This window comes from Lupinus angustifolius, chromosome LG12, assembly GCF_001865875.1.
Source record: "Lupinus angustifolius cultivar Tanjil chromosome LG12, LupAngTanjil_v1.0, whole genome shotgun sequence".
NCBI lineage: Eukaryota > Viridiplantae > Streptophyta > Magnoliopsida > Fabales > Fabaceae > Lupinus > Lupinus angustifolius.
The window spans coordinates 13,761,100-13,773,554 of record NC_032020.1 but is presented as its reverse complement, the minus strand read 5'-3'; the positions used below and the strand labels follow the sequence as shown (position 1 = coordinate 13,773,554).

At 31.9% G+C, this 12,455-nt stretch overlaps 1 protein-coding gene across 5 annotated transcripts; it reads right to left on the bottom strand.

Annotated features, from left to right (window-relative positions):
* Positions 2,228-6,880, bottom strand: LOC109362942 (probable methyltransferase PMT26). 5 transcript variants are annotated; one of them, XM_019609044.1, is made up of 11 exons: positions 6,751-6,878; positions 5,771-6,318; positions 5,611-5,695; positions 5,270-5,565; positions 5,026-5,175; positions 4,464-4,734; positions 4,168-4,278; positions 3,905-4,079; positions 3,163-3,432; positions 2,868-3,062; positions 2,228-2,753 (listed from the first exon to the last, which is right to left on the bottom strand). In XM_019609044.1, exons 2-11 carry the CDS (start codon positions 6,281-6,283, stop codon positions 2,510-2,512), a joined length of 2,310 nt encoding a protein of 769 aa, XP_019464589.1. In that variant the 5' UTR covers positions 6,284-6,318; positions 6,751-6,878; the 3' UTR covers positions 2,228-2,509. The 5 variants fall into 5 exon arrangements, with proteins under 5 accessions (XP_019464589.1, XP_019464586.1, XP_019464588.1 ...); XM_019609041.1 differs by having other exon boundaries at positions 5,270-5,712; positions 5,767-6,318; positions 6,751-6,879; XM_019609043.1 differs by having other exon boundaries at positions 5,270-5,695; positions 6,751-6,879.

The following is a 12,455-nucleotide window of genomic DNA, read 5'->3' as shown; positions in this document are numbered from 1 at the left end:
AAAATTGTGTACATTATTGGTAATGTGATCTGTAGCACCTGTGTCCATGATCCAACAAGTCTTAATATTACCTGGTGGTGGTGTAGGGGATGCTTTGGTGTGTATGGCAGAATTGACAGTATGTTCTTCTGCTTTGGCATTATGCATCAGGTCTAGGATGCCTTGGACCTGCTCATCTGTAAACAATTTGTTAGCCCCTTGTCCTGATTTAGCTGTCTGTAGCTTACTGTCTTCATTACTTTGATCCAAAGGGAAACCAATTGTGTGGTTTGCCATTTTGGTGAATCTATTGTTCTGAAAGCCAGGAGGATAACCATGCTTAATGAAGCATGTCTCAATTGTGTGATTTGTTCTTTGGCAATGAGTGCAGAACTTGTTCCCTTGATTTCTGCCTGCACCATTGAATCTGGGTTTATTTCCTCTATAAGCATTGCCTCCCCTGCCTCTAAAATTGAGATTGTTTCCTGAATCATTATTAGGACTTTTGTAACTGTCTTGGTTTGTGCTGAGAGTTAGAGCCCTATTTTGAGGGTCAGGTTCATGAATGCTAGGAACATTGGATTGCCTTTCTTGTTGGCTCAATAGGGAGAATGCTTTGCTTATACTAGGCAGAGGATCAAGGAGCATTATTTGGGATCTGACTGGAGCATATTGCTCGTTCAGACCCTTGAGGAATCTTATCACATAGCTCTGCTCCCTATAGCCTCTTACCAAGGGAATTATTCCACAAGAGCATTGAATAGAGCACTTGCAATTAGGAATAGGCATGAATGTTTCAATTTCTTCCCAAAGACTCTTCAATTCTCCGAAATACTCAGAAATGGTGAGGTTGCCTTGATTCAAATAGTAGAAGTCGTGTAGAAGTTCTGAGATTCTGAACATATCACCTTGCGAGAATCTATCTTGCAGATCTTTCCAAACCTCAGCAGCGGAGTCAATCCATATTATTGACTTGACAATGGATTCTTCCACTGAGCGTTGTAACCATGAAAGAACCATATTGTTGCATCTCTTCCATGAATCGTGTAATGGATCATCTGGTTGTGGTTGCTTGAGAGTTCCAGTGACGAATTTTAATTTGTTCTTGGTGTCAAGGGTGAGCTTCATGGCTCGAGACCATGAATGGTAATTGTTTCCATTCAGGAGAGGGGTTACCAGAACCTGTGCAGGGCTTTCGGTTGGATGAAGATAGTAGGGATTATTGCTTTGATCAATGTGATAATTTTGTGTGGCCATTGTTGATCAGACAAGAAGGAGAAGACGAGGAGAAGAGTGTTTGGGAAGATGAATCAGAGCATTGAATGCTCTGATACCATCTTAGAAAAGATGCACAGCGGAAAGAGAAGAAGAAAGAAAAAGAAGTCTTGGCAAAACTTTATTCAATATTTCATAGTTCAATGTTCTGGACCATTGAAGAAGAAGAAGAGCTAAAAATAGAAAACTAATTAACAAACTAAACTAACCTGAAACCTATAAATAGACAAAAAACTAACTAAAACTAACTAACAACCAAAAACGGGCCTAGCACAAAAGAAGCCCAAAGAAGACAAAAACAGAAGGAAAACAAAAAAGGCCCAAAAGCTAAAACATAAACCAGAAAAGAAGAAGAGGGAGCCATTGAAGCTTGAAGCTTAAGGAAGATTTAACAAAGATCATGATCTTCTTCCCTTCTCCTTGTTAATCACTGTCCTATACATTCAACTCTTGTATCTCCCATTAGACAATACCTAAGACGATAACCAAAAGCACCATTATACATTTCGGTTCCACATGAATATAACCACACAAGAACTCTTTATTTGTTCAAATCATATTTTTCCTATTATTTAATGCTTCAATAAAACTTGTGAAGGGTCCTCATTTGCCTACAGGTTGCAAAAACTGGATGAACAATGTCCGTGCTCAAGCGGAGACCAAAATAAATGGACAGTGCCACCCGCATGCCCCTAAGTTTCCAATTTTATTATAAATAAATAAATAAGAAGTTACGGCCACACGAGACTCCTACTTAGTGAGAATAGATATAGAAACTTACCCTTACATGTAAAAAGATTAATTTTAGTATTTGAACTTATGCTTCCAATTATAAGTCAAACAAGTTTACTATGTTTGTGACTCACCCTCTAAATTTCCAATTTTATAAAAAAAAACAATTTTTATAGATACCAAGCAGATGCAATTTGCTAGCCTTAAAACCAGTATAGTATCTGACATTTGAAATCAAAAGATATACTAGTTCCTGGTCCAAATATTGAAAAGTTGAGGAATAACATTCCAGAATCTCAACTGTTAAGTATCTAAACAAGGACGTCTACATTTTCAAGATTGTGCTCATATTTCCTTAGCACCACCTTACAGCAAAAGACACCAACCTCTAAAATTGAGGGGATCAAATTTAACTACTAGTAGGAAAAAAAAAGATGGATACAATAATGCTTAACTAACGTGATACATAAATAATGGTGGAAGAACAGTTACACAAGAATTTTGAGCACCTCAAACCCAAAACTCACCTAACTCTTGGTACACCAATAGAATATTCAAGTGTCTCCACCTCTTTAGGCCGCCACATGGACTTCTGGACAGACAAAATGCCCTCATTATCTTTAGAAGAAGACATGCGAACTTCCCACTGCATGGACTTCACCAAGTTCTCAAGCTCAGTAATGGTCTCAACAGTGTCTCGGACAATAAGTGTTCCCTCAGGCCTGAGAACTCGATCAATCTCAGCCACTACAGCTTCGAAATTACACCTGTTTGACAAATAAAGATGAGCAGAATAAGGCAACTATTTGGATTATTAGTAATTCCTAATCAGATAACCAAAGATTATGGAGATGAATAAGAAACCAAATAGTTTATAGCACCTTTTCTTAAGCTTTGAGAACAGATGATCTGCATGGAGAATATCATAGGACCTAGGATAGGTGCTAAATGACTCACACCAATCATGATATATGCCAAAAAGACCTCTTTCATAAATAATAGGAAGGGTATCTGGGGAATCTACGGGAACTATATTCATGACCCAGATTTTCAAATCCTTCAAAGCTGCAGCAAATCTTGAACCAAAAGAAAAAACAAAAAAATGTCAATACGTGGTGATTCTAGCAGAGGTTAATATAATTCAAGTTAACATTTGAAACAGTGAATTTTGCTCACCCTCCATAGACTGCTCTCATGTCCATGACGTTACGCACATTTAACCATTGAATTCCCATTCCATTTAGATAATTGGGCACTACTCCTTTCCAGTGTTCATAATCAGCAGTAAAATCTTCAGGGGCAGGCTTTCCATAAACTCCAACTTGGGTACTCCTCAACCAGTAAGGTGTTTTGGTCAGTCTTGCAGGCCACTGCTCTGGCCATTGTGACCCACGTTCTGTTGTACTCATAGGCACTTTGTGCATGCAAGCTTGCAATGTAACGTTCCTGCCACCAAAAAGGATACAAAGCAATCATATGCTATATAAAGAGAACTTCACAGTTTCACACCCTTGTTGGACGCAAAATGTTACTATCACCACAATTAATTCTTGGACATGGGAACCGATCATGCACTTTTTTTGTAACAAATACTGTTCAATGGTAGCAGAAATACTTAACATTCCTCCGTCTATATCAAAGGGGACCATATTAAGGTTGGTTTCTTGTTGTTTCTATGCTTCATAGTTCATACACATTTTCCTTTGGGAAAATGAAATAAGAAAAACAAATATGCAGCTGTCATAAAGAAATTTTCTAATGCTATCACTTATTACATTCAAAGATGAACATCAATGATTAAATGAGAGAGATGTATTTATTTTGTATGGTTTTAAATTATGCGTACGACTGTAAATAATCGTAATAATAAAATAGGATAAAATAAAAACTATATACGTCATAGTTAAGGAAGAAATACCATGCTGCATCAGGATCATCAGAGTCTGGACATATCGGAGGCTCATTCTTAGAGCGTTTCTCATAACACTCATTAGAATTTGTCTTCTTGTATACAGCTATACCAACTCCATTGAGTCTGTCCCTGGTGATGGAAACAACTTCCCAACACATTGCTTTTGTTAGTTCCTTCATTGCTGCAAATAAGTTCATAAAATGTCATAACCGCAATATAGCTACATTAAAATCCTTACAAGACGCATATGATAGTCTATTATCATCTACCATTCCATATTTCAACATCTTCGGGAAGCTTCTGATAAATAGGAGTAGCAGACCACACAAAGAAGCCACCAGGTCTCAATAGTCTATTCAGCTCCAGAAGAAGTTTACCACCTACAGTTATACAAACAGTAATTTAGCTTCCAAAAATAATATAAGCAAGCTGCATTTGCATCCCTTTTGTGTCATTTCTGTCTATGATCTATTTATATAAGGAAGTTGTTAAAAGTTACAGTCTAAATACCCAAATGAATCAGATGAAGTGCAAAATGATACATAAAAAGTTGTCATTGAAATACCTTCTATATGCCATGGAACTCTACAACGTGCACAATGGACTACATCAAATACTCTCCCAGGGTAGGGAAGCCTCTTTGTGCCCATAACAGCAGATATAGCAGGAATTCCCCTTTCAAGTGCAAATTGTACCTGAGCTTCATGCTCATCTTTTGGAGCAAACGACATTGTAAGTGTGTCTCTATCAAAGAGAAAGCCACCAAAGCTGGCAACACCACATCCAACATCTAATATCACACGTGAGCGTTTGCCCCAAGAAATATCAGGAACAGACTGCATCATCAAATTTCCTCAAGTTTAATTCTTATAAAGTTAAGCTTCATTTAGATGCACATATAGAGAATAATACATTTATGAAATGAAGATGGGATATGAAAATATTGAATGATAAATTTCCTCAAGTGGAGATCAAATAAGACTGACAGATCCAGTTTGTTACAGGCCATGTAATACGGGTTCATGGAACATTCAGCAAAAGGTTATCCAGATGAACATAAATGGACAAGAAATATTAAAAGTAACAAATAAAAATCAACCACTACACAGAATGAGCATATACTTTACCTGTTGTATAACGTCAATGTAATGAAGTGCCCCATGCATGAATTGGGTTCCACCACCAGGAAAAGTAAGGTACTCACCCGTAACTTTAACCCAATTCTGGTGCCCCTTATATTCGGCAAGTTGAGTGTGTGGAATATTGTAATACCATATCTGCATAAAACAACTTATTATTTTATCTCTGACAATGAACTTTCAAACCAAGAATGATAAATGATAAATAACAAGTATCTGAATTAATTTCTACCTTCTCTCTGCTTTTGGGCCATTCAATTGAGCGTCTGTATCCTTCAGGAAGAGAGACAAGGCAAGTAGGAGGTTCTTCAGGACAATGCCTTTCTCGATGTTCGTAGTGTTTAGTAGTCTTCAGCTGCTTAATTGCTTTCATATTGTCAAGGCATGGAATGTAGTCAGAGCCAGCAGTAACATTGCAAACTTTCCAATTGTGCGTAGCAGTTTGCTGTGAGGATCCTTGAGACTCATTTTCCTTATTCGATTCTGTTGCCTGAGTTGAAAATGACCCATTTTGAGTGGTACTTTCATTTACAATATCTGACTGAGCCCCAGAAACAGTATCATCTGTTTTATTCTCATTAGATTTAGAGCTTTCATCAGATTCTTCGTTACCCCTTTCTTCTACCTTTTCTTCTGTAGTTTTACTTGACTCATCAGATTTCTTTTCAGTTTCATCTGAATCAGATTTCTTTTCGCTCTCATCGGAATCTGATTTATTCTCTTCCTCGCCGGAATCAGATTTCATAGAAGAAGTCTCTTCAGAATCTCCTTTAGATGAATTGTCAACACCATCCTTTTTATTTTCTGAGTTTGATTCAGCATTTTCTGTCTGGGAATCTTTATCCTCTGTTTTATTATCTCCTCCATCTTCTGTCTTATTATCTTCAGAAGACTTCTCTTCATTCTTTCCCTCCAATTTCTCTTCCTGTTTTTCTGGCACCGCAGGGTTATCTTCAGAGGTGACAGGAACACTATTATCTCCCTTGGTTGAATCCTCAGATATATCACCAGGATTATCATCAAACTTCTGAGTGTTGGTGTTACTTGTCGTGTCAGTCACAGGTTGTTTCACCTCATTATTATTTGTCTCCTGAACTATGTCTTCCTTTGCAGGAACGGAAGAGGACGATGTCATTATCCAAACCCCAACCAAGCATAGAGCCAGAAACACAACAATAGTCACCGTTGAACAATAATTCGACGGTCGTTTATTGTTGTCTATCCTAGTATATTTCGCCGTAGCCATGTTTTCGGGTGCAAGAGTTCACAGATTGTTAAAACCTGGTCATGAACCAAACAAAAAACTAAATATTCATTTCAATTGTTTGATTAGTAACTTTCAATCAAATAAAATTTGAAGGATTTGGAATATATAAAAATACAATGGATTTCAATTCTCTAAAAACAGCATGAACCATAAAAAGCGGATCAGAATTTTGCAGTTGATGAAATTCAGCAACAGAATCTAAACGAATTAGAAAATATTGAAAACAGAAAATGAAAGACATATTCAACGCTAAGTACAAAAAATAATCGCATAGGTCTATACTACTGAAGAGAACGCAGTTACGAAAGCCTGCATGGTTAGCTCAGAAACGACGACGTTTAATGTTAAAAGAAAAGAAAAACTTTTTAGCAACGAAACCGCGAAGTTTGAAGGATAATGAAGAAACGAATATGATGGTATTTGATTAATGTGAATATTGAGCGTACCGTATGTGTGGTTATTCGAAAGAAGTAAATTTGAGAAGGAAAATGAAGCGATTATGTTAGCATTGTGTTACTTAGAGAGGAATGGTGCAATGCAAGAATAAAAGAATATGAAAGATGTGGAATGGGAATGGGAATGGAAATGAGAGGGTGGAATGTAATATAGGAGGAGGGTGGAAGGGAGCAATTTGGGTTACTATATATGAATAATGAACTGCTACGTGTTTAGGTTCTTTTCCTACATGCAATTGGACTTATTTAATTCTGTTACAAATTAGAACCACTATTTCATATCTAAAATTGGGCTTATTTAATTTCTAACTCCAAATTCTAAATTAGAGAGGTTACATTTTAAAGCTATCGTGGATGAGAACAGATTAAAATAACATATTTTTAAAAGATGTATGTTTTGTATTCCCCTCTTCTTTCTTCTCATCCCGATCAATCTCTAATGTTTTGTTTTCTATATTCCATCATCACTTTTCAGGAAAAACCTCATCATTTTTTACATTCTCATATTTAGACGTGTTTTTTAATGGGTTTCAATTCAAAATCTCTCACTGTATTAGAGCATATGTGCTCAAACGCCACGTATTTTTTATTTTTGAAATGAAAATAAAATATTTCCTCATTCTATAAGATTCAATTCGGCTATTAAATTTATGGTTTGTGTTATAATTAACTAATTTTATAAAATTATTTCTTGGAAGTAATAAAATAGGGCGCCTCATAACTTTAATAAGGGAGTGCAATAATTTATCTTTTAGTATAAAGAAAATTTCCTAAAATATATCCTAGTTCAAATGCTTCAACATAATTGTTTTCTTCGGATTCAAATATTCTCCATCAAAATTGAGGTTTTCTTTTGTTATTGTTTGTGTGTATATTCTTTTATGACGGTTAAACAAACTCTTCAGCAATTTGTGGATAGTTAAACAAACTATTAATATAAAACAATCCAAATCAACTTATTTTTTAAGTCACAATATGCTGAATAACCTCTTTCTTTTTTAAAGAAAAGTCAGCAACTTTTTATAAAAGAAGGGCATGCATGTAACACATGTCATGGTTAAAAATGGGTTGACTTAAACTGCTTCATATATTGCTAAATAATTTATTTGATAACACAAAAATTAATTAGTTTGTTTGACCGATTATATATTGGTAGATAGTATATTGGTACTTGGTACATAGTTTTAAAGAATCTCATTTAATTAAATAGTTTGAAGAACACATTATTTAAGTAAAGTAACCAACCACACACCATAAAATACTAAAATATCTTCTATGCTTTAAATTAACATTTTCTATGAGAAAGAATGGTTTCTCTATAAAAATTTAGTGTGTTGTGTTCCATAAACAATTTAAGACTCATTTTGGTACCTTTGAAAATTCCCTGGAACCAAAATAAACATTTTCTTGACAATAAAATTTATAGTATTTGAATTTTTAAAAGTATTTAATAAATCACTTTGTTATACATTAAGTTTTTTATATAATAAAGTGAAAAAAATCTTAACTTTTGTTTTTACGGCTGTTTAATCAGCTTTAAAAAGTAGTGTAAAAAATTGACGAATTTATTATTTTGAAAAGCAACAAGCTTCCCAACATGTATTTACATTAATTTCATTCTTACATCATTTATAATGATTAAGGTTAACAAAACCTTAGACGAACCACAATAATTGTTCTTAATAGAACAAGTACATTTTTACTCTGTTTTCTAATTTGTCATTCTTATTTTTTGAATTTTATTTGTAATAAGAATAGTTTTGTTGTTGTTAGTCAAATGAAAGTGAGGAAAGAGTTAGATATTATAGAAAAAAGTAGATGAAATAAGACTCAAATAAGAATAAAAATGATGTTTGTCGTTGTGAGAAAAAACTAGATGTTGTTCTTATTTCATGGAGAGTTATAATAAATTATAAAATAATATATGAGACACAAATAAAAATCAATATGTTGTTTGTCATTGTGGATGCTTTTACTAAAATAATTTTTCCTCTAATCAACCCAAAATTATATGCGGAACTATTTGTTCATATATATGTATATTGAATAAAATGATATTATTTGGTAATTTTTTTATAACTCTCCCCGCCCTCATTAGATCTATTCACGCACATTAGTATATGAGAGAAAAATATAGTAGATATGATGTTATTGATTTTATCTTTACATTCAAAGATAAAAATATTATTACATTGTATTTAAAGGGTAAAAGGAATATGACATGTGTATAGTTAGAAGATATATGCAAGAGATGTGCGAGTTCGGTTGATAACTTGATAATGTTAGGAGCTCTATATAGAAAATATTTTGTCTAGAACCATTTAAACCATTTTGATAATTTCTATATTAAAATAAGACTACTGTGATTAAAATACAACTTGAAAAACAGAACAAAACCATTATGTCAATATTTTAATTTCGGTAAGCAATATAAAATCATTACCATAACAAAGCTGAATATTTCAAGCATTTCAATGGCATGAAAATGTTTAATTAGTTGTGGTACACGAGGTTAATTATTGTAAATATCTGAAAATAACTTTCGCTATTCAATAAAAATAGCAAATGATCATCCAAAATTTAATAAACTGCATCATAATTTAATAAATAAGATCACAACTTCCTCTCCTTAAAGAAACTAACTATTGGCTTGCTAGAATTATTTTTGGATATTTTTAATTTGTAGAATTGTACCTTATGTCATATGTTAGAAAATCATTACAGATGGTAATAGTTTCATCCGAAAATACAAATAAACTTATTAATTTATACGATAGAAGCTAATAGAGCTATTTCAGAGATCAAATAAAGTAATGTGAATTTTAAGAAATTTCAAACGGTCTATTAAGTAAAGTTTGATTATTTTATGCTTGGGTGCAAAGTAAGTCAAAAATTAACAAGCGACCGACTTTGATAGATCCGATTTTAAGCTTTATTAATTAAGTAAACTGAATAATTTAAATCATATTGACAAATTTATCATTGGTTGTGTAAAATTCTTAATTAATTTGCTACTTCTTTATTACAACTTTACGGTAAAGATACTTCTACAAGCATATCTCACGCTTCTTACTTTTTAGGCACTTATTTTAATATAAATTTAATATGTATATAATGATAGAGTACACTGCCAGCAAACTATTTATTATTTAATTATTGATTATTAAATAAAATTAAAATAAATTAATGATAAATAATATATTAACAATGTTAAAAACTTTACGGCATAGATTTTAATCTCTTTTAATATAAGTTGTGTTGTTTAATTACGATTATAAAACGTAAAGATAACTTTATTACTTATTTTTACATCGATTTCTTAAAGACAAATTGTTTCTTCTTCTTCTTCTTTTGTTTATAAGTTTTATCTTAAACTAAGTTTTCACTCATACAAAACTATTAAACAAAAAAAATTGCCGCATTCACACTGTTTTATTCTTTTTGAAATAGTTCTTTTTGTACTACCAAAAATATTTATTCATCTTCTTAGTAATAAATTATGGATTTAATATATATATTAATAATGTAAATATTTTTATACTATCAGTAAATCATTCACATTCATATGTTAATTACTATTGATTCATACAAAAATAATAATATAAATTAATGGTAAATAATATTATTTTAAACTCATAAATTATTCTTTTTGAAATATGTTGATTGACTTTTCATACAAGTGTTTCAGTTAGGGAAGCAGTGAAATTATAACTATATTATAAAATATAAATAAATATTCGCCTTTAATCTGTGATAATAATCTTCTTTGGTAGTAAAAAGATAAGGAGATGTTTTCCTTTTTTAATAAAAATTTAATATGTATATACTGACAGTGTAAGAGTTTTTTATATTGTCAGTAAATCATCTATCGTTGATTTGTTAATTAACATTGACTCTCAAACAAAAGTAATACAAATTAATGGTGGATGATGTGCTGACAGTGTAAAAAACTTTACACTACAAATGGCAATACATAGATTTTAAACTCTTTTAATAATAGAAATATTATTTCTATAATATAGAATGAGGATCCAGGTATTCGAACAGTAAAACTTTTAAACTTACTCATTATCCTAAACACCAATCCTAAGGAAATTCAATAATTTGAATTAGCTAGTAAATAAATTTAAAACATTAAATTTCTCTATAATTGATGGTTAGAATATAAAGTAAATTTAAAAATCTTACTCTTAGAATAAGTCAATCCCTCATTATCTATATCATTATATAAAGGCAAAACAATTGTTAACTGTCATGGATGGAGTAATTTTAATATTCCAATTTTAGCTTTTGCTCTATTATTAAAGTAACTTCTATATTCCAATTTTTTAAACTGCAAAACAAAAGTGATAGCTAAGATAATAAAATACATAGTATAACCACCACACTATGGTGTAATTTCTGAATCCCTATTTTACCTCTTACTATTTTTTAATTTCTACCAAAAGTTTCTTCTATTGTTTCTACCATAGAAGAAATATTCAACTTTATTACAATTGAAAATAATAGGAAACTCAAAAAACTCATGAGATAAACAAATCACATATCCTCACACAGTGATCATCAATCAATATACCATCTCAGTAGCATCAAGAGAAACCAGAATCATGGATCACTTTGATAATACAAAAAACAATAAACAAACATCCATAAGCACATATTTAGAGCATGTCAACTGCAATGCAAATTTTAAACAATAAAAACCAACTGAGCAAAAAACTTAACAAAGATAATTCCACATTTTATGCCATTTAAAAAACTGAACACCAATACCACCAAGTTACAAAACTGTCATTATTTACACCAGTTAGTAAAAAGGGTTATCAACAGTTACAAAACTGCCATTTTCTATATCATGGCAATATTTAAGGGCATTTTTCAACAAAACGTGGCAACACCTGCTTATTACTATACATACACCTTCCACTATATGTCATTGAATACATAATTTGAAGCAAAAAATATGAGTTTTCCACGTTAATTTGAATACATAATTTGAAGCAAAAAAACCTGATTGAATACATAATTCCCCTTAAGCAAGAGCATACTGCTATTTAGTACTACTCATCTTGGCTTGGAATTTGTTTCAGTATTTCTCATCCTTTCTCTATTTCTTTTTTCATTTTTCTCTCTACTATAACAAATTTAAGATCTCTTAATAACCAATAACTCACCAGAACTTTTACTTTTACTTTTACATTTTTCTCTCTACTACTTACCTTGGCTTGGAATTTGTTTCATTAGAAACAATAATTTATTGGCTTCACAAAATATTTTCTTCCAACTCTCAAGGTATTTCTCATACCATCCTATTTTTTCTTCTATTTTTCTCTCTTCTATAACCAATTTAAAATCTAAATATGGTAATAACCATTAAGTTGCAACACACATAAACTTCTATTTTTATTTGTTGTTAATTCAGACTGTATGTTTGTACAGATTTCACCACTTAACTAGGGACTACCATAGGTTGCATCATTATTTGATGAACCAGTTTGTGTAACTTCAAACATTTCCAGGTACTTTTCACGTGTGCTTTTTTTCTTCTGATTTTCTATGTTCTATAATATATGTTACGACTTATAAACTTCATAATGAACATCCTACTTTTAGACTACAAAAGAAAATAAAAGAAATATTATTATTAAACAAACATATCCTATATCCCTCCTCCAAAAAGAAAAGAAAGAAATAGA